The sequence below is a fragment of the Aspergillus fijiensis genome (genome assembly GCF_003184825.1).
Source record: "Aspergillus fijiensis CBS 313.89 unplaced genomic scaffold BO72scaffold_16, whole genome shotgun sequence".
In the NCBI taxonomy this organism is placed as follows: domain Eukaryota; kingdom Fungi; phylum Ascomycota; class Eurotiomycetes; order Eurotiales; family Aspergillaceae; genus Aspergillus; species Aspergillus fijiensis.
Window position 1 is genome coordinate 237077 of NW_024468992.1, and position 20118 is coordinate 257194.

At 53.1% G+C, this 20118-nt stretch overlaps 9 protein-coding genes across 9 annotated transcripts; 2 read left to right on the forward strand and 7 right to left on the reverse strand.

Annotated features, from left to right (window-relative positions):
• Positions 1 to 302: 302 nt before the first annotated feature.
• BO72DRAFT_352590 (putative cell wall protein) lies at positions 303 to 1652 on the reverse strand (the record flags this gene model as incomplete). The annotated part of the gene is made up of 1 exon (XM_040940702.1): positions 303 to 1652. A coding segment is annotated over one exon (1350 nt), but the record flags the coding sequence as incomplete, so codon positions are not given.
• A 557-nt stretch (positions 1653 to 2209) lies between these two features.
• BO72DRAFT_67021 (uncharacterized protein) lies at positions 2210 to 2832 on the reverse strand. Its single transcript, XM_040950599.1, has 2 exons — positions 2705 to 2832; positions 2210 to 2623 (listed from the first exon to the last, which is right to left on the reverse strand). The coding sequence occupies exon 2, from the start codon at positions 2586 to 2588 to the stop codon at positions 2292 to 2294; it is 297 nt and encodes a 98-aa protein (XP_040802650.1). The 5' UTR covers positions 2589 to 2623; positions 2705 to 2832; the 3' UTR covers positions 2210 to 2291.
• Positions 2833 to 5640: 2808 nt separating this feature from the next.
• Positions 5641 to 6114, reverse strand: BO72DRAFT_67048 (uncharacterized protein). The gene has a single exon (XM_040950600.1). It carries the CDS (start codon positions 6013 to 6015, stop codon positions 5758 to 5760), a length of 258 nt encoding a protein of 85 aa, XP_040802651.1. The 5' UTR covers positions 6016 to 6114; the 3' UTR covers positions 5641 to 5757.
• Positions 6115 to 7122: 1008 nt separating this feature from the next.
• On the forward strand, positions 7123 to 9483 carry BO72DRAFT_374902 (serine/threonine/tyrosine protein kinase MPS1; the record flags this gene model as incomplete). Its single annotated transcript, XM_040941153.1, has 1 exon — positions 7123 to 9483. One exon carries the CDS (start codon positions 7123 to 7125, stop codon positions 9481 to 9483), a length of 2361 nt encoding a protein of 786 aa, XP_040802652.1.
• An 898-nt stretch (positions 9484 to 10381) lies between these two features.
• On the reverse strand, positions 10382 to 11910 carry BO72DRAFT_446860 (rRNA-processing protein NSA2). The gene is made up of 6 exons (XM_040944396.1): positions 11838 to 11910; positions 11756 to 11766; positions 11154 to 11696; positions 10875 to 11025; positions 10757 to 10815; positions 10382 to 10698 (listed from the first exon to the last, which is right to left on the reverse strand). Exons 1-6 carry the CDS (start codon positions 11838 to 11840, stop codon positions 10680 to 10682), a joined length of 786 nt encoding a protein of 261 aa, XP_040802653.1. The 5' UTR covers positions 11841 to 11910; the 3' UTR covers positions 10382 to 10679.
• Positions 11911 to 12055: 145 nt separating this feature from the next.
• Positions 12056 to 13166, forward strand: BO72DRAFT_446862 (mitochondrial 54S ribosomal protein bL21m). Its single transcript, XM_040944397.1, has one exon. The coding sequence runs from the start codon at positions 12166 to 12168 to the stop codon at positions 12880 to 12882; it is 717 nt and encodes a 238-aa protein (XP_040802654.1). The 5' UTR covers positions 12056 to 12165; the 3' UTR covers positions 12883 to 13166.
• Positions 13167 to 13433: 267 nt separating this feature from the next.
• BO72DRAFT_506948 (GMC family oxidoreductase) lies at positions 13434 to 15364 on the reverse strand (the record flags this gene model as incomplete). The annotated part of the gene is made up of 1 exon (XM_040949247.1): positions 13434 to 15364. The coding sequence occupies one exon, from the start codon at positions 15362 to 15364 to the stop codon at positions 13472 to 13474; it is 1893 nt and encodes a 630-aa protein (XP_040802655.1). The 3' UTR covers positions 13434 to 13471.
• Positions 15365 to 15723: 359 nt separating this feature from the next.
• On the reverse strand, positions 15724 to 17154 carry BO72DRAFT_374943 (VOC family protein; the record flags this gene model as incomplete). The annotated part of the gene is made up of 1 exon (XM_040941157.1): positions 15724 to 17154. The coding sequence occupies one exon, from the start codon at positions 17152 to 17154 to the stop codon at positions 15724 to 15726; it is 1431 nt and encodes a 476-aa protein (XP_040802656.1).
• Positions 17155 to 18294: 1140 nt separating this feature from the next.
• Positions 18295 to 19562, reverse strand: BO72DRAFT_67163 (aromatic compound dioxygenase). Its single transcript, XM_040950601.1, has 3 exons — positions 19169 to 19562; positions 18641 to 19114; positions 18295 to 18586 (listed from the first exon to the last, which is right to left on the reverse strand). The coding sequence occupies exons 1-3, from the start codon at positions 19457 to 19459 to the stop codon at positions 18311 to 18313; spliced, it is 1041 nt and encodes a 346-aa protein (XP_040802657.1). The 5' UTR covers positions 19460 to 19562; the 3' UTR covers positions 18295 to 18310.
• Positions 19563 to 20118: the final 556 nt, after the last annotated feature.

The following is a 20118-nucleotide window of genomic DNA, read 5'->3' on the forward strand; positions in this document are numbered from 1 at the left end:
GAACCAGAGCCGGAGCCGTGGCCAGAGACGGAGCCAGAAGCAGAAGCAGAGCCAGAACCGCCGACAGTGCCCGAGCCAGAGCCGTGACCAGAGACGGAGCCAGAGGCAGAAGCAGAGCCGGAGCCGCCAACGGTGCCAGAGCCGGAGCCATGGCCACCGGTGACATCGGTAGGGCTGACACCGCTAGGACCGGTGCCCGAAGGAGAAGGAGAGCCAGAGCCACCGACAGGAGAAGCGCCAGTGGGGGTGGCGGGAGCGGTGGAGGCAGCGACGGGGGCAGTGGATGGGCTGGAGATGAGCTTCGTGGTCGAACCGGAGCCGGGGGTGATGGTGGGGGCACCCGGAATGCTGCAGCCGGTGAGCCATTCGATGATGAGGAGGTTGAAGCTGCTGCTGATCTCGATGTCAACAGCACCACCGAGGACGGCGGCCAACTCGGCACGGGCCTCAACGGAAAGGTAGACGATGCTCTCGCCGGAAAGGAGGAGCCAGAGGGTACCACGAAGGCTGGATCCGAGGGATGCCTCAATAGTGCCGGTAAGGAAGGCCTCGAGCTCAGTGATAAGGCTGGTGGAGATGTCAATGCTGACTTCAGTGACAGAGAAAGAGAGCCAGAGGTAGAGAGCGGCCTTGAGTTCGGCTCCCAGGCTGCAGCTGGAACCGGACAACCAGACGGCCAGGGCCGCACGGGCATCGGCGGAAACGGAGGTGGCGAGCTTGCCGGCAATACAGGCCTCGAGGACGGCCTGAACATCGGCCTCAATGTCAGCAGAAACACTGGACTCAAGGAAGGCAGAGATGTAAGCTTGGGCAGTCGCGGTAAGAGCACCCTCGCCTTCAATCCAGGCGCTGATGGAAGCACCAACGGAGACGGCAGTAACACCGCCAGTGGGAATGGAACCGATGGCAACGACACCAGTCTCAATCTTGCCCTCCAACCAGGCCAGGATGGCAACCTTGAGCTCGGCACTCAAGGAGCAAGACGAGCCATTGAGCCAGACCTTCAAGGCGGCGGCGAGATCGGCGTGGAGATCAGCATGAACACCACCACCCGCGCAAAGAGAAAGACCAGCGCGGAGGTTGGCATCCAGCTCAAGACCGACGGAGCCGGAGATGAACGCGGACAGCGAAGACTGGAAGGAAGAGCTGAGAACCACGCCGGCCTCAAGGGTGGTGACATCAAAGATACCGTCAATGGTCACGTAAAGGTCACCGGCGGCAGCCGTCTTGGCGCAAGTAGGAACGAACAAGGACAGCCCGGCGCACACTTCGGTCGAGAGAGTTGCTGAAGCCTCACCCTCACACCAGGCGAGGAGCTCGGTCTTCAGAGAAGCCTCGAATCCAGCATGAGCGCGGATCCAGGCGGCCAATTCGGCACGGATGTCGGCATCAATCGCACCGGCCTTGCAACCCAAGGCACCTCCGTTGAGGGCAGCGGCAGCCCGGGCACTGATACCAGCAAGGACGGATGTTGAGCTTTTTCCACCGCCGAGGATATCTTCAACGATGGTCGTCAGGTCCTTGCCGAATTCGGACAGGATCTCAACGGCGAGACCAAGAGTGCGGGGGTCTAGATCCTTGGTGTCCTTGGTGGGAAGAGCGAGGACATAGTTCGCCAGACCGGCGAGGAGAAGAAGCTTGCTGGAACGCATGATGCCAACGAAGCGAAGGGGTATCAGGAAAAGGTCGATAAGGTAATAGCGAATGTCGATCACGAGTCAATCGGGATGGAACGATATAAAACAATAAGAAAGAAGGAAAGAACTGATGACTATGGCCGGCACTAGGGCAGCCTGGTCAGGTTAACGACAGACAGGTGTAAATGATAGACAGGGAAAAAAACAAAATGAAAGACAGAACCCCAAACGACAAGCGAAAGGAAGTGACTGACAAAGGGCTTGATGTCCGTTCAAACGAGGTGATCATCATCGAGGTATATATACCCCTGGGGACGGGGGACACTTTCCCGTGCCTGCTGGGCCGGGGGCCGATGGAAACCTGCACAAACCCCCAGTCTGGAACCAACGAATGGAGCAGTGCAGCTTGCTAGAGCATGTTGGTCCATCTGTGATCGAGGGACCCGGATCTTCGAGACCAGGTTAGCCAGGTGGAGCAGCCGGGTGCCAGTGGAAGACTAGAGAAGCGAACCAGACCCGACTACCGTTGAATGTGGGCTCATCCGAAACAGACTAAACAAAAAGAAAATACTATTTCAGGCAACGGGGGATTGCTAACTAGGAAAGCATTAGTTCCGACTTTGTGCGGGTCACAGATGGGCCTTCCCGTCCGTGTTATTTTTTTTCTCTAGCCCACGCAGTGGACGCCGTAAGCAGGGGGAGAAGAAGGCTAGGCCAGTAGGCCAGTAGGCTAGCAGTAGGCCAGTAAGCCACAGCACCCCAAGCCAGCCACCATCTCGGAGGGTGGGCGGACAACGGAGAGTTGGAGGAGGCACCGTTGTCAGGGCAAAAGCCCCTCATTAAAGACGCTAATGTCTGAAGATAGGGCACCGAGCAAAAACGGTGAGCAATTTGGAATCCAGCAGCTCGTGGACATGTCGGAACGGGATTGACTGAGAGGAGGGAGACCATCAGCCGTAAACCGTAATGTCAGCATCCCCGATCGACTACTTAGCCTCGCAGACATCAGCATCGTCGGCTCGAGAAATCATCATCGGCACAGATTTGTGGGGAAATGAGCGACCGACAGCCAACCCACACGGGATGCAGTATTGAGAGTCTGGAACTCTGGATGAGTGTTGGATCATCACAAGCCATGCAGGAGCATGCATCACGATGGACAATGACGACAAGGCGACAAGCATAGACCGTAGTAGGATAATAGACTAGCAGGCTAGCAGGTCGTGTATGGGAGAAGCGGAACCAGACAGGCTTGAATGGAAGGCGACCATGGACGCGACCCATGGACGATCATCTCAACCGGTGTTTTGTGAGTTTTGTCCCTGAGAGTTTTTAGTTTCCACGGAAAAGGGCAAAACATGAAACTCCCCCATCAAGCCCAGCTCCTCTCCACTTTGGGGAGGGCTTTTCTGAAAGTCAAGAGTTCGGACATAAGAAAAGAGGCGCAGGAGTCAAGAAACCTAAGAGTAAGTCTACTGCATCAAAAAAATGGGAGGGGTCGGAGGAGGGAGATGAATAAGCAATCGCCCCATCCACACGATTTTGTGACAGATGCAAGTTGACTGGTCAGACTTTTTGTCCGGAGACTTGCAGAATTTCACGTCCAACGGAGAAAAAAATAAGCAAAAGAAAATTGAAAGAGGAAATGAGTAGCAGTAAGTGAAAAAGAAAAACAAGAAATACAAATTGGAATATCAAGCAAACATGCACCTACTCCGTACATAGTAACACACAGGCATCCATTGGGTGGCAATGGGACCACTCAACCCAAACAAACACAAGTATAGATCTTATCTCTATTGACTGTACATACTGGTACTCGACTTCATGCTCTGGATACTCAGCTCAGAGCTCAATTTGCATCTTCCGACTTGGCGGCTCAGTATGTGGTCGGTGTCAATAAGGGTCTTCCTCTGTACGCCCCAAATATAGTACCTCAATTTCCCTCAGGTTGGCGGAAGGACTGCCGTTACCACTACAGAGGTTCAAACAAGCCGGCTGTGGCTTGCTACTGAATAGCGTGGTGGACAGCTAGGCAATCACCTCCTGTCGAGGAGGAGGCGTTCGTAGCAATTTAGTACAGGTGTACGACCTGCCCCGTAGCAGACCAAAAAGGTACTCCAACAGAATCATGACGCCTCTGTAATGTAATGTGTGTGCATAGTCAACCAGAGTGTTGTCATTGGTATGGAGGAGGTAATTGTGGAGGCATTGGAAGGTGCAGCATTAGCGTGTTAGTCGGTGCTCTAGCGTCGGGTTCCTAGTCAGGGACAGAAAGCTGAGGATGCATAGTCAAACTAGGGCCGTCGTTAGCGTGCACGAACAAACACAAGCTTGGATGCAGCAACAAGAGCTGAAATGCAATCAAACAATTCCATCCATCGAAAGCCATGCATCTGCGTGAGACCTGAACCGTAGAACACTGCGGGCTAGATTTTCGATGATCAAGATGGGTGTGTTGTCGATGCTAGCCAGGAAGCCGGGGGTAATCTTTGCCCGAACAGGCGTTCCTGACCCAAAGTGCTTATACCCTTGGTTACGTTCTTTTGGGGGCTCCAGTCCCCACCTCGACTTCGTTTCCCCCCAATGGCCTGAGCTGCCGGCTGCCCGCTTTACCCGATCCCTAGTTGAAGCACAAGTCCGGAGAGAATTGCAGACTGGATGCCCCTCTCCCCTCTTGCTCCCCACCTTTCGCTCCCCCTGTGACCTGTGACCATCATAGTCAAAGGGTCAAGGCGCATCTCAAATCTTAACAGCCATTGTGCAAGCTCTGGAACAAAATAGTTGACTCGGAAGTGTGGTGCAGTGCTGGACTATAGGAACTTTAATTGGGGCAGCAAGAGTCATGTGTTTTGCGGAAGTGTAGGTTTAAGACTTTGACTTGACCCGGTTTTGAGCGAACCTCGGAGGTTTGCCTGATTTGAATCATTATTGACTGACCAGACCAGATCCGACCGGGTTACCCCTGGAGAACAAACCTGCAACTGAAAATTGAGCCAATCCAAAATGGAATAGGCGACCAGAAGCTGAAGGCGCGATGGTACACTGTTGCTAATAGTAATAGTAGGTAGAAGTCGGGGCAGTTTGGACGAGACTATGGAATCGGTTGTGGTCCGTGAGAACGGAGAGATTCCGACAGAGAGGGAGATGCGGATATCAGGTGATCTGCCTGCTTGCCTTCTTGCTTCTACCGGTGCGCTCTTGATTTTTGCTTTTCTCCTGTTCGGAAGAGAGCCACCTTCACGTCGCCATGTTTCATGCTGGGACTAGTCTCGTCGTACTACCAGTCTACTCGTACCACTGAGTCACTGACTCTGGCCTGTTATTCTTAGCCTTGCCTCTCCACGGTTCATCGATCATTCTCAAAAAACCGATCTAAGACTATTTGCCCTGGCAGTCCCAAACTCTAAAGTGCAGCCAGCGGCCAGCCTATGTCAAAAGCCACGAGACTGTCGTGGCGGCTTTCTACGGAGTACTGTTATCCAGATAGGGGCTATCAGTCCGAGCAGGACAGAATCGTTGCTGCTGCCGTTGCTCGTGAAGATGAATGTCCATTAAGCCACATCCCATGCTGATTACTTGACATCTACAGTATACTAATGGACGTTCTCGCAGCCTGAGTCTTGCTTCAGCAGATCAGCAGAGTGTGGGTCTCCCTTCCGAGATTTGACCGGATCGAAATCGCAAAACAAGAGATAGGGCAGGTGTGTATCGGTGGATATCCTATCCACTTCAGCAATCCAGGACGGGACTGCGTCGTCTGCTCTAAGGCGGAAGGTCGGTAGGTCACACGTCACATCTCCATGCTCGATACTGGCAGGTGTGCCAAATGTGGCTAGGTGCAGGAGAATTTGCGGCTTGTTCTCCAGGCAAGAAGCTATGACCATTCAACTTGCAGTGACGATCAGGATGTCGTGCCTCAGAACGACACTACCTAGCAGGTCACTTGGTCTGCCTCTGCTAATTATATCACGGAAGGAGCTTTGCGCGGCGGCTTTGCTGAAACGCGTCGGGCTGACGTTGACAACTTGGCTAGTCAGATATTCTTGGAAAGCCTCTTTTGGCAGGTGAAACAAGGAGAAGGAGGATGCACAGCTTCGCACTCAAGGAAGAGGGAGGCCTAGATATCCAGGTATCCTGAAGCGGCGTCTGACCTGTTGCAGTTTCGACAAGACAAGTATCTTCTCAGTGTCTGGTCTGTCTCTTGTTGTCTCTTCATGGCACCCTTTGACCGCCAACCGTTGGAGATTGAGAGGACACGACTTGTGATCTGGGTGGGTTCACACCCACAGACTGCTGAGGAGGTTGGTAGTAGCCATGGCCGGTGTACCATAGCTCTCTTGCAACTTTTTCGTAGTAATCGTGACAAGCTGCCCATTACATCAAATCTGAGATGTGAGAGTGAGAATGAACGGCTATTCTCAAATCCAGGCTTGCACGGAGAAGTCGAGTCCCGTGTGCAATAAATGTGGAAAACTGGTCTTGGTTGCAGTAATCATTTGTTTGATGCAAATGCTGTAGTATGCATATACAAATTTTGAAGCAAGGTCGATTTTTTCTAATTGCACCCTGGCCCCCAAAGATCAAGTTCATGGCCAAAGAGCCTAGTAAGTAGCTAGGCATCTTCTATTGAAATTGCACACATGTGAGGATGATAATTAAGACTGTCCAGACATCGAAATTTTCTGCAGATATATATAGTGCTTGCAGAAGTGTCATCTCCACATCCACAAGTCCAAGTATGAGCGAAGATCTCGGGTATGCAGATGTAATTGAACAAGCATATAAGGATATTAAACCGCTATGGTTATTGGTTTACAGTAGGAATGACACAATGCCCAGACACTTGATGATGCGGTGTGCAGCAGGGCCAGTGCATGGCCGGTGATGCTGATTTGCGGGCATTTAATATGTAATCATTCAGCGCGTTTATATATGTAGCTAAAAGTGCAGGACGTACTTCGCTCCTCCGACTCCATTTGCATTACCACGAGATCGAAAGGAGGTTTGATGCAATTTACCGTACTACAGATGCAGGCTGTATCGATGCTGCCACCAAATTGCATCGAAATTGTTTTATTGATGCAGTGTATTGTAGTGTGTGTGTACCGTGCAGAACGCAGACTGCAGCGGCAGCCGATTGTTGTTTGGGGGCGCGATTGCCCGGGGCAACGGGTAAACCCCACGTGACTTGGGTCTCCCAGCCTCGCGCATTACGGCGCAAGTTCCATGTTTCCAATGTTTCCATGCCAAAAACGACGACAAAACACCAAAACTACCCCGACCTCCGACCTCGACATACTAACCCCTCACAGCAGGCACTTGGATCGTGCTTCTGGGAGGAGCCTAGGCCCGGACACTCTCTGGTGGACATGTCTTTGCGACTTTGTCCCCAATTGTCATGATGGCCTCTCCTCATTCCTCCTCAACAGCAGCAGCAGCAGCGTACAACACCCGGCTGCAGCGCCAACCTTCCTCCCGTTCAATGTCCCGCGCCGCGTCTCGCTCAGGATCCAGACGGACCTCACCAGAAGTGCGCAACTCACTCGCCTACCGTCACAGTGTATCCGCTGGGCAGTATGCCGCCGGCGACAGCTCGGATGAGGAGGTTCCCGAACCCAAGTTCAGCGCGTCCGTCAAGGCCTTACTCGACGAAGACGGACTCGACCTGTCGCCGCGCTTACGCAACAAAAACCTGGGCTCGGCAGGTACAAGCCAAGAGAGGCGCTCGCGCACCACCTCGCCCCTTGAGCAGTCGAATGGAAGCCCCGCGCCCCGGGTGGTTCGGATCGCTCCCTCGCTCAGCGGCCGGAGAGAAAGCTCGCCGTTAACACAGACCGAAAACGCCGAACATAGTGAACGAAACCACGTACAGAATGATTTCATTACGCCCGCACCGCGCACACGGAGCGTCCGTATCAATGCATCGCGCAGCAACACCCGGTCGCCTGCATCCCTGTCGCCGTCCCAGAGGCGATCGGCCGAAAGGAGCTACATCGACGACCAGGAGCATGGGAGCGCGACACGCTCAGGGGAGAAAAGCTACGACGATGACTATGCTCCGCGGCTGGGTACCGCATCCGTGCTCCGCACGCGAAACATTGAAGATATGGGCATGCACAGCTCACTGCGCGTCAAACGGGTCGGCCGACTGACCGGTACTTTCCTCAATGGGCCTGCGCGGAGAGGGGTATTACGACGCCAGAGTGAAGAAAACGAGATCCGAGAGACCGATTATGATGAAAATAACGATAACGACCACTACCACTACAAGAATACAGCGAAATCCTCCTCCCCCAAAGTCTCGTGGGCCGACCCGAGCCCGCCGACGAGAAGCGAGGAACGCCGTGACCGACACCGCGACCGGGATGTCATTGGCGACGGCTTATTTTCCAGATCGTCTTCTCCGAAGTCGTATGGCTCCCACTCCAAGTCCACCCCTGGCTCTTCGTCGGAAATATCATCGAAACCGTCGAGCGCCAAGGACCAGCCGGCATTCAAAGTACCTCCCCCGCCAACGTTACCTTCGAATCGTGACCAGGAGAATGAGCCACCACCGACCTTCAAGCGGGTCAAACCGCAAGGTTTCAACCTGCTTGACAAACCTGTGGTCTACGAGGAAGAAAAGAAGGAGAAGGAGAAGGAGACGCCCGCAGACCGGAAAATCCTAGCCACGCGAAGCAACAATACCCCTCATCGACCAGCTCCGCCTCCCCCCAAAATGTCTGTTCTGGAAACTGCCACAGCTACCGGTGGAGCAGCTACAGCATCTCAGTCTCGCAAGAAGCGCAATCAAGTTTCAGTGAACCACAAGCCTTTCACACGGCTAGATTGCGTTGGCCGTGGAGGAAGCTCTCGTGTCTATCGTGTGATGGCTGAGAATTACAAGATCTTTGCCCTGAAGCGCGTTAATCTCGAAGACGTCGACCCCGTGACTTTGGCCGGTTACAAAGGCGAGATCGATCTGCTCAAGAAGCTTGAGAACCTGGACCGCGTCGTGCGTCTCTTTGACTGGGAGTTGAATCAGGATAAGCACACTTTGAGTGTACTGATGGAAATCGGTGAATCCGACCTTGAAAAAGTGCTTACTTATCGACTGAACGCGGAGGATGCACGATTCGATATCAATTTCACCCGTTACTACTGGAAGGAGATGCTCGAATGCGTGCAAGCAGTACATGACTACAATGTCGTGCACTCCGATCTGAAGCCTGCAAATTTCCTGCTTGTTCAGGGCCGACTGAAGCTCATCGACTTTGGTATCGCAAATGCAATCCAGGACAACACCGTCAACGTGCATCGCGAGCAGCAAGTGGGAACGCCGAACTACATGTCCCCCGAGGCTCTGATTGACTCCAACGCCTCCCTCGGCTTGCCGGCAAGCGTGGGGAAGATGATGAAGCTGGGTAAACCCAGCGACGTCTGGAGTCTCGGATGTATCTTGTACAAGATGGTCTACGGCCAGCCCCCGTTCGCCAAGATCGCCAAATACTACGAACGTATCCTGGCCATCCCGAACCCCAACGTGAAGATCGACTTCCCCGGCTTCGCGATCGGAGGCGTCCCCGTACCCCCCGGTCTGGTTCGTACCTTGAAACGATGCCTTCAAAGAGACCAGACCCTCCGGCCCACTGTCGAAGAGCTCCTCAGCCAGCGCGACCCCTTCCTATACCCCGACGCGCAGCTCGAGGCCGCAGTCCCCGTCACGCAAGATATGCTCAACCGGATCCTGGTCAATGTGGTCAACCACTGCCGTGTCCGTGGCATCCCGAAGGACGAGGAGCTTGCCGCCTGGCCGGCCGGTTTCTTTGCCAAGATCAAATCAGCCCTAGAAGAGGGTCCCTAGACTAACCCACACCCGATTGATCGTGCCCAGTGGTTCCCTGTCATACTCTCTGTGTCTCTGCATACATACCCTCTCACATAATTCCCTATGTCCTCTGATTGAAAGCCCCCGCACTTGTTTGGTATATTACCCATTATCTTGATATCCTGATTGAACCCGGCGTTGTCTAGTCCACCATCACCACAGATTGGGATGACGGTTGCGACCTTTTTCTTCTTTCTATCCTCCATCTCCCTTCTCTTCTCTTCTTGTTTCCCCTTATCCCATTCTTGGACCAACCCTTTCTTCTCGTTTCCTTCTTCTTACCCTTTGCCCCCACGCTTATTTTGGATAGCAACCAAGCACTGGGACGGCTTCCAGGGGTGATTTTATTATTGTGTGTGTCTGTCGCGCTTTAGCCCTGTTTGATCGTTTCTTATATCTGGTTGGGGTTACCATTGGAAAGCTCCAGCAGCAAGAGAGCATGGTGTATTCGGAGTTGTTTGTACTAGGTTTACAAAGATCTTTCTCTTCGTCTTCAATAATCTGGAATAGTATGGTTTCCCTTCGTTAATATTTTACGAGCTCAAGACACTTGTTTGAATTCTCTCTTCGATGGGTGCATTGCATTGTGTTGTATGTTCTAGATACAAGTTGAGAAATGTGTTGGTGTTCATAGAGGTGGTGCAAGAACTGGTAGGAGAGGGAGTGTGATTGCGATCAGCTTGTATGGGTTTCTTGATTATTCTCTTGATCCAGACACCCCATAGCAACGAGGTCGACGAGCGACCTGTCAACCTGTTTCAGAGGACCATAAACTGTTACTGAGGTACTGTACTACTTGTAAACCGCATTTCCCTGCAGCTCTTAAGTCTCCGAGATGACTTTCGAAACGATTGATTGAGTATCAATTCATCAACTGGAGGATAAATTCGTTTTGTGTATCTAGCTAACTACTATGTATGTATGTTGAGGTACGATTCAAATAACGGGAATCTCTTTTCAGACAAGATCGATCAAAAGAAACGAGCAAGCACACTTTGCGCGCCACTAACGCCACACACACCCCAATGAGAAAATCCACTTCACTTGAAGCACAAACGCAACGAGACGGTACGATGGAAAAAGCACAAACCGACGCAGGTTATAGGAAAGACGGGGAAAGAGCCGTTGTTGTCATGAGCGTTGACATGGGAGGGTGAGAACGGGGTTTTAATTTAGTTGAGGAGGACGGCGCTGTGAGGGATGGTTAGGATACGAGGGTTATGAGAGGTCGAGAAGGCAGGGAACTTACTTGACAGTACCGTCGAGATCGGGGTTGTTGGTGACCTGGGCATATTTACCCCAAACGACCTGCTTGCTGTTAGTTTTGGTCCCCGCATGCATAGAAAAGGAGGGGTGTGGTAGCTTGCCTTTCCGGAGGTGGTGACGAGGCCCAGCTCGGAGACGTTGACTTCGAGCACGGTACCCTTGGTCAAGACACCCAGCTGAGTGTAGAGAGGGTTCTGGGGGTTCTTCTTGACGGACAGGATGGGGAGTTGGACGGTGACACCGAGCTCGGGGCTGAGAAGATTGAAGATAATAGCGTTAGTATTTAGCGGAAGGTGTGCTTGACAAATCCCCGATCGGTTCTAAGTGGCGTTCGAGAATCGAAACGACACACAAGCGATAGGAAGAGGGAGAGAACGTACTGCGTGACATTGGCCTTCTTGTAACGCAGACCCATGGGGCGGATGAAGCGCTCGTACTTGACGGGCCGACGGGTGAAGTCATTGCCGACGAATGTGGGCTTGGTGATCATGCGCTTCCAGGACTTCTTGTGGGTCTTCTTGCCGGTGTTGACGACCTTGAACATCTCCTCCTCGCTGATGCCCTTGACCTTGGGCAAGGGGACGGCGAACTTGGCGGCCTTCTCGTTGCGCTTGTCCTTGATGGCGCTGGACAGGGCCTTGGCGTTGGTGGCCTGCGAGCGGTCGAGCAGGTACTGGGGCAGGGGCGTCTTGGAGGGCTCCTCGGGGGCGGAGGACTTGACGTTCTTCTCCTCCTGGGCCTTGATGCGCTTGCGCATCTGGATCTTCTCCTTGTGGCGCTGCTGCTGGTACAGCTTGGCCCTCAGACCGCGCAGGTTCTGGGCATCCTTGGACTGCTGGTGGACCTCACGGGCCTGCTTCTTGCGGGCGCGCTCATCGTGATCGAGACGCTTCCCGTGCTGTTTCGTCCAGCGTTCGATATACCTGTTTTCACCATGGTCAATAATTTTTTCGCCGGGTGGCTCGAGAAAGGTGCGACGAACTCGTTCTGAGGCTGTTCATTGTGGAAGAATAAATCGTTAGCAGAAAATCCCTCAGGACAAAATCGAATCAGCAGCAACATACCATGTTGAGAAAGCGGCAAAGGCCAACGACAAAATCAACAAAAAGGGGGGAGGTCTAATAGCAAGCAAGCAAGCCAGCAAGCAAAAAGGGAAGGATTGAATACAAAAAAGTTCGGAGAGGGAGGGGCTTGGCGGGCCGACCGATAATAAGTCACGTGGCCCAACTTTATCGTCCAACCGTCCAACCGTCCGGAATTTCTCTCTCCTGTGGAAAGAAAGCGCTTCTGGTTTGCTGGATCGGTTGGTTGTCCCCATTGACCAAAAAGTAGGGAACAATCGCTATTGCTTGCCTTCAAGTGAGCCTCATCAGATACACACGACCATCAAAAATGTTCTCCCGCACTGCCCTCGCCAGGGCCTTCGCCCTCCCGATAATGGAGCAACCATGCGCCGCCGCCGCACGCTTCTCCGTCGCCCGGGCCTGTCTTCACAGCAGCGCCGCATCACCAGCACCAGCACCAACAACAACAACAACACAAACACAAACACAAACACACCCCGAATCCCCCCTCTCCGCGACCCCACGAGCCCAAACCTCCACGCCCGCGCCCACCCCTCAAGAACCCCCCTCCTCCACCACCATCGACTTCAAAAAGCCCGTGGCCCCAACCTTCACCGCGCCGCTGCAACTCACGCCGACGCTCCTCGCCCAGCTCCCGCAACTCACCACCCAGCAGCCGCACTACATCATCTCGCACCTGCACGACCGGCCCTACCTGCTGACGCAGGGCGACTCGATCCGCCTGCCCTTCCTGATGCCCAAGGTGAAGCCGGGCGACATCCTGCGCTTCAACCGGGCGTCCGTGCTGGGGTCGCGCGATTTCTCGCTGAAGGGCGCCCCCTACGTCGATGAGCGGCTGTACGAGTGCCGCGTGCGCGTCGTGGGCGTCGACTCCGAGCCCCTTCGCGTCAAGGAGAAGACGAAGCGCCGCCGGCGGCACGTGCAGATGATCCGGAGCAAGCACAAGTACACCCTGCTGCGGGTTATGGATGTCAAGATTAAGACCGCGGAGGAGTTGTTGCGCGAGGGGGCGGTCGTTGCTTAGGAGGAGTTCCTACATCGTGATGAGGGACTCGAAAATTGTTACTTGCGGGTTCGGGATTTTTTTTGGGTTGGATGCAGTGACTGTTCACATGGGGCTGTTGTTGGATGGGAAAGGGAGACTGCCAGAGTGAGAAAGGCGAAGACTGGGCAAGAGGTGGATGGTTAAGATGGTTGGAACCTGCAATTGCGAAGGATTATGTACAGATAGAAAGTTGGTGTCTGTTTCCATGCACCAAGTGGTGCACTTGTATTGTATCTCATAAATGGGTTTTTCGAATGTTCAACGTGCTTTTCTTCTTTATGTCTGAGGACGGGGTAGATTTGAGACTCTCACTCAGCAGACAACGCAGATATTCTTCTGGTGTCGACAATACCCAACCAATGAAAGCAATGCTACGGATTGATGTCTCCTCGGGGCCCGGAGTGATTAGCCATGAGTCAAGCATTGACTACGGCACCCTCCGCAGCATGATCAACAGATGGGCTACGCTTAGAGACTGGTGTCTAGGAAGGGTCCAGAAGATCTTTTAAGAATGGTTTATATACAAAACCCCAAAGTCGGCACACGAGGGCAGTCCACCGCACCACAGCTATGAGCTGAAATTAATGCTTGCTTGCAGTACCTCATCTGCAATCTTCTCAGCCAGGGCGTAGACAGTTGCCTGCGGATGACCCGGTGGCAGGAAGGGAAAGCTGCTGATATCAACAACCCGCAGGCGTTGCACTCCAAAGACTCGGGCCGCATTGTCGATGACTGCCATCTTATCGTCCTTTTGTCCCATCTTGCACGTGCATGAGGCATGGTTGATCGCCGACACATCTTGTCTGAGGAACTCGCGCACCTGATAATTCGTCTCCACTTCGGATCCTGGCACGCACGTTTCCAGGTCGATAACTCCAACCTCAGCAAGATGGGTCCAAACCTCACGACTGCGCCTGAACGCTTGGATTGAAGTATTCATGTCTCTTGGGTCAGCAAGCCACTGTGGATCAATGATTGGCGGCGTGGACATGTCTGGACTGGCTAACGAGACCATTCCGCGAGAGAACGTAGCCTGAACTATTGATCCCATGGCAATGATGTAGTTTCCCTCAGAAGCATCGGTGCCTCGGCTGACGCCACTAAGTGCCCATTCAAGCTCGGGCCAGTCCTCGGGAAAGTCTGCAAGGCTCTTGAGATTCTCCTCAGATAGCTGGGAACGATATTGCTGCGGCAGCTTCTCGAAGCCAAAGTACCCGGGCCCTACGATTGTCAACGGCCCTCTGGCGTTCTCAATATATTGTCGGACATGCAGTTGGTCTGATGCCTCTTCGGTCACCAAGACAGGCACCATCTGCTCGTTCACACGGCACGTTGTAATCACGACAGGGTGATCTTGCATGTTCTTACCGACGCCTGGGAGGTGGCTGACACAGGGGATACCATATCTAGAAAGTTGTTCGCATTCACCAACACCAGAGACCATGAGCAGCTGCGGAGACTGTATGGGTCCCGCTGATACTATCACCTCTTCGCGAGCCCTGAGGTAAAAATCGAGGTTTGAGGTCCCAAATGTGCCGGCTGTTGAGACGAGGACCTCGGAAGCGGTCTTGTCTCCGCCGTTGAACAGTATCTTCTGGGCGAGCGTGTTCTTGTAGATTGTCAGCCCGTTCCCACTGTCGAGTGCCTCTTGCAGAAGGCTGGACTCGGATGAGGAACGATGGGCATTCTTCGGGTTGATAGTTCGGCTCATGAATCCAGAGCCTAGCAGGCCGCCACTGTTGAATTCCGTCTCTTTGAACCCAAGCCCATCGGTCAGAACTTTGCGTACAGTGTTAGCCAACGGGTCGATCCAATTTCCCGACGAGACTTCAAGAGGACCGCCGTTATTAAAGGCGTCCTCATTATGCAGAATGTCATAACCACCCCAGATGGTCGGGTCCGGCGGAGTAAAGCGCACAGACTTCTTGTACCACGGCAGCATGTTCTCGAAGGTGTAGCTCTCATCACCCACTTCTTCTGCCCACTTTTGCATGCTGCCCTTGGTGGGGCGGTTATAGTTCATACTATTCTGAGCGGAACTGCCTCCTAGGAGCTTGCCGTGCGCACAGTGGAAGACACGGCCACCCAGGACTTGCTGTGGCTGCGTCTTGAAGCGCCAGTCGTTCAACGGATGATACGCCTCGGGGGCGTCCCCGCAAAAGAGCCCTCGGGCGTACGCAGGGACGACGGACCAGTTGCCATTATCAATCTCGGAGAATCCACCCGCTTCGACGACCGCTACGCTGAATCGTTCACTCTGGACAAGACGACTCGCGATAGTCAAGCCAGCAGTTCCACCTCCAATAACGATATAGTCAAAGGTTGCGTTCACACCGGGCGTGCCGAAGGAAGTTCCTAGAAGAGGACCTCGTCTTCCATAGTGGAAAAGATTGAGGTCCTGTTCTTCCTGGGCGAAGACTGCAGCTGCGAGACCGAATAAAAGCCAGGAGGAGCTATGCATGGCGGACTTCTTCGGATCCAATGGTAGTTGTTCGGAGGACTAGTGATGGAGGATCTTAGTGATAACGATGCTTGGAGGACATTCGAGGAAATGGGTGTCGGATAACGATGCGATCAGTGAATGATATGCAAGAGAAGAAGAAGAAGAAGAAGAAGAAGAAGAAGAAGCACTGAGCCGGGAGAGGTGGAAGAGGATTTGTTGGCAAGAGGGGAGGGAGTTGCAGTAACACGACATGTTTACTCAAAAGGGAAAGAGGCAAGGTCTATATGCCTTGGCTAATGACACAAGTATGAATGATTACTAGACTATTAACATGTATGTCCTAGACTGTACTGTACTGTACCTTCACGAACCACATCTCACTCCGTAATCTCTTCTAGTCCCAGTTGCACCCGACACTGATCCAGACTATCACTTTGCATCCGCGCATACAAGCTGAATTCATCTGTCGTTGGGACTCCCAGCATCCGGTGAAACCCATCCAGATCCGGCTCGGCCTCCATAATCAACCGTTTCGACTGGGTCGTGTTCCCCAGGTTGGAGTTGAAGATGCCCCCCGCAGAGAGCGGCAGGAAGTCCTCATACGTGATGGGCTCATACTTCAGTACTCCTTCTCGCAGAAGCTGGGATACGCTCGCGGTTCTCAGCCCGCTCAAGCCCTTACTCCCCTTCGGAGTGACATGATAGTAGAAAAACGCCAACTGCTGCGCCCACAATTCACCCAACTCGTCCGGAAACCCTTGAAAATGTCTTTCAAGAAGGCTTTCGTATTGCGCATCTCCGGTTCCGATTTCCATCTCTGCAACCTCAGTATTCACTGCCGCTAGAATCTCATCATACAGTTTTCTCCCCTTGCGCGTGAGCGCAAATCCCCGCTGCTCGACTTCCCCAAATCGCGCGGTATGCGAGCCCTTCACATAATCTCCATGTCCGGTCCGGAAGAAGACTGTCTCTTCGCGGGCCTTGAAGCTCGTCTGTCGTAGCAGGATTGGACATTTTCGTCTTGGGGGCCCCTCGATGCGCTCCTTGGCCGGCATACCCGCCTCCCACATTCTGGACTGCACGGCATCAATATTGAGCGTCCGCGGCGTTAGGTGGTTAATGTGGCAACTAGGAAAGGAGACAATATCCGCAATGAGGGGATGTTCGGCTTTAAGGGTCTGGTACTCGTCCAGTGTGACGGTGGCGTGGGAGTGCCAACGGAAGGTTTTGAGGGCTTCGGCTATGAGCTCTTGACCGGCTTCAGGGGTGAATGGGGTTGGTTGTTGTCGGTCCTCGGCGATCTCAATGAGGGTCTGGAGTCGGTCTGTGAAGATGGAGCGTTGGGAGAGGGCGCGTTCGGCAAGGAGACGTGTGCGCGGGGTGAGGAGATCCATGCGGAGGACGGTGGTGAAGACGCGGAAAGGGTGTCTGGATAGGGCTTCTGGGCTGGTAGGTCGGAAGGCCGTGGCGTGCATGGGGAAGCCGGCGAGTGTGAGATCGTAGTAGCCGACTGGATGCATGCCCATGATGGCAAACAGGCGGCGGATGGTGGTGAGTTCTTGAGCAGTGCCCAGTCGGATGGCGCCATGGCGTTCGACGCGGTGGCGTGCGGGGAGGATCTCGTCCACGTCGGTGAGATCATTACTTGAGCGCTTGGCCTGTGCGATGATGGTTTCTGTATCGGCTTGGTAGACGAGGTCGACCAGATCGCCGTAGAGAGGAACCTCAGTTTTGTACATCTCAGAGAGCGCGTGGCAGAAGCTGGCCCGGAGGGAATCCTGGCTCCATTTCTCAGTCGATGCTGCCATGGTTGAGGTGAGTCGGATCGCGCTAATTCTTAGAGAGGAAGCAAGTGTAAAGGAAACCTGTAGATAATGGGGCAAAGGCTGAGTAAATAATCGTCGTCGGTACATGAATGATAAACACAGGCAAGCGCTGGTTGGTCGAGCTTCTATACTAGGTTAGATAAGATAAGAACCGATCAGTCAGGATGAGCAAGCTGCCAGGTGGACATGTCGACTTACCATGCAGCTCACATTTAATATACCCATGCCTCGTGGAACTTCAACATGACGTTCATACCAGACCGACCAAGTCCATCACCATCACGTACACTTCATCCGCATGACCATGCACTGTTGCAAGTCATCACCCCGATGCTCTCATACATTGCCGTGTATAGCCGTCTTGTGCCTGAAAAGCATGTCTCGGATACTTCATCCGTCGGAATCCGATTGCCAGCCCGGTCGAGTGACTGACAGACTGACCCATCGGATGGAGACTTCGGAGTCTTCTCCGGACTTAGCGGGGTGCCGTGGAGGGACTGTGGACAGCTGTGGGACGAAGACAGAACCGGAAGAATGATATGTACTCAAGCCAATCGGAGTGCAGGAACTAGGCATCTTTCCGTCGGATTATTCAAGGGTGTTCAAAGGAGTATTGATTGCATTGTATCGAGTATGAGTCCTGAAAGTGGCTGCGGCGATGAAGTCGGTACTTCGCAGCTGCGAGTGAGAAGGCGGAGAGACGCAACTACCTCAGTTGCATGATAGACAATCTCTGTGCTGTCAACAGGTTATAGTCATGCGACTAAACAAGATCGGTCTGGCCCTTGCAGCATTTTTGTAAAAAGTACTATGACAAATGAGGATTGAAGGTGTATGTGATGACTCTGTTGGCAACGCATTGGACCAAAATTGTGAAAGCATCAAATCTCAGTAAATGGGGCAGCCTTCGCGAGGAAATGGGCTGCATACACCGAGAAAGAACCAATTGGGTCACCTTATGACAACCACACCATCTACAGTTTGCGGGAGACAGAGCTACTCTGATGCTCGGTATTGGTATTTGTGTATGCTCATGGATGAGGAGTTACATTGAGTGGTCTTGTGTCATTGCGCTGCCACTGTTGTACCATATATACGTACGTTAACCGAGCGTGTTTTATACCTAGTGGCTCGTGGTTCAATCCTCCGTCTTGCGAGTCAGAGGCGGGCTCTTCTTGACCAAAATAAAGTCCTGTTCCAGAAGCCAGAACCCTGTTGACTCCGTGCCGTCAATTGTCTTGGTGATAGGTGTCACGTTGTGTTCCTGAGCCAAATCGAGGTCCTCACACCAGTTGTAGTCCACAATCAAACTTTTCTTCACCCCGAACACGGTGTCACTCTCCACAAAGTTGCTGTCTCGAGAGTACAAGGCAGTGATCAGCTTGGTGTACGCGGGGTGTTCGATCATAAAATGCTATTTTATGTTAGCATGCATCTATGCACAGACTCTGAGGTTGAATGGTCTAACCATGTGAGCGGGGCGGAACCAATGCCGCTTGAGCTTGCGCAAGAGCTCGCCAACGGGGCCGTCGTTGGAAATTGGATAGGCCACGGGCTTTACACAAACAAAAAGGAAGTGACCCTTTTCGTCAGAGAGGATTTTCCCCCGGCAGTTGGGATCGGCGTTTCCGTCATACTCCAAGTCGTACACTCCGTTGCCGTCCGTCTCCCAGACGTCAATTAATGCCTTCGGTACGTTATTACCATCTGTATCTTTGATCCAACCACGTACAATCGTGGGCTCGCCGGGAGTACCCTCTGTAAAGATCGATTCTCCGTATTGAAATGAATGCGCTTCTTCGTCATGGAATGGACCCAGCACAGAAGACTCGGTAGCTCCGGGCACAGCAGGATAAGAGAGGGCGTCAACTAGCGCGGAGATCCCCAAGATATCGGAGAGAAGCACAAACTCGTGACGGACATCGGTCGAGATTTGTCCGACCTACAGAAGGCGCTGTTAGGCTATAATATGACTCGGCAGAGGACTGTCACCCACTTTGGTCAAAAACTGCCATGCTTTCTCCCATTCATCAAATTGCAGTCCAACGTCTCGTATGTAATCATGGGCCGCTCGAATCAACTTCAGAATGAGATATCGGAGTCGCGGGTTGTCGCACATGGAATTGATCTTCATCACATTTTCCGTGATATTCTCTATTGTCAGGTCGAGCATTGGAGGTAGATTAGCCGCGATTTCCTCTGGCGTTGACGCGGCCGCCCATTTGGCCCGAGTTCGGTCGCTCAGTCCCTCGACCGGCGGAGCTCCGTTCAGATTTTGCTTAGACATTGTGAGACTCAGATCCGGTAGGTATAGAAACGATTGGGGATGGTTCTCGAACTGGACAGTCGCCGAGGCGTGGACGTCTTTCTCTTATACTTCGTCTGCCTCGCAACTCGCCTCGGCTAACAACATTTTGATCTCGAAAGGCTCAAAACACACAATCTCCCCGCATCAGACTAATGTGGGGCATAAACCACTTGAGACTTGGAACGTCACTCCAGGTATTTGCGCCGGTAGCTGTATCTTGGGTGTATGCCGCTCAACGAGATCCGTCGGAGCGGAAGGATAATGCGGAGATGGTTCCGACGGAGGAAGCCGTGGCGGAGGAGCAAGACTTCCAGCAACCAAATTAGCATTGAGCGACCGGCGTCGGTCTGCGCAGGGAGTTCAAAGCATGATCGACGATGCTGGAGCTTGGTGATGCAAAACACCTCGGCGTAGAGATCAGGGATTGCACGCGAGTTCCGTATGCCAGTATTCGTCAAGTTACTCCGTACTCTACATTCCTTTCCATCACCGAAGCTCAAGCAACTTAGTCCAGGTACTGCATCAACCGTCAATAGTTCTGGTTTTGTTGACGAGTCGTCATTCTGCAGCATAAACAGAAGCTCCCTTCCGCTGTCAATGTCGGGTGCCCAAGGCGGAGCATACCATGACGTATAGTA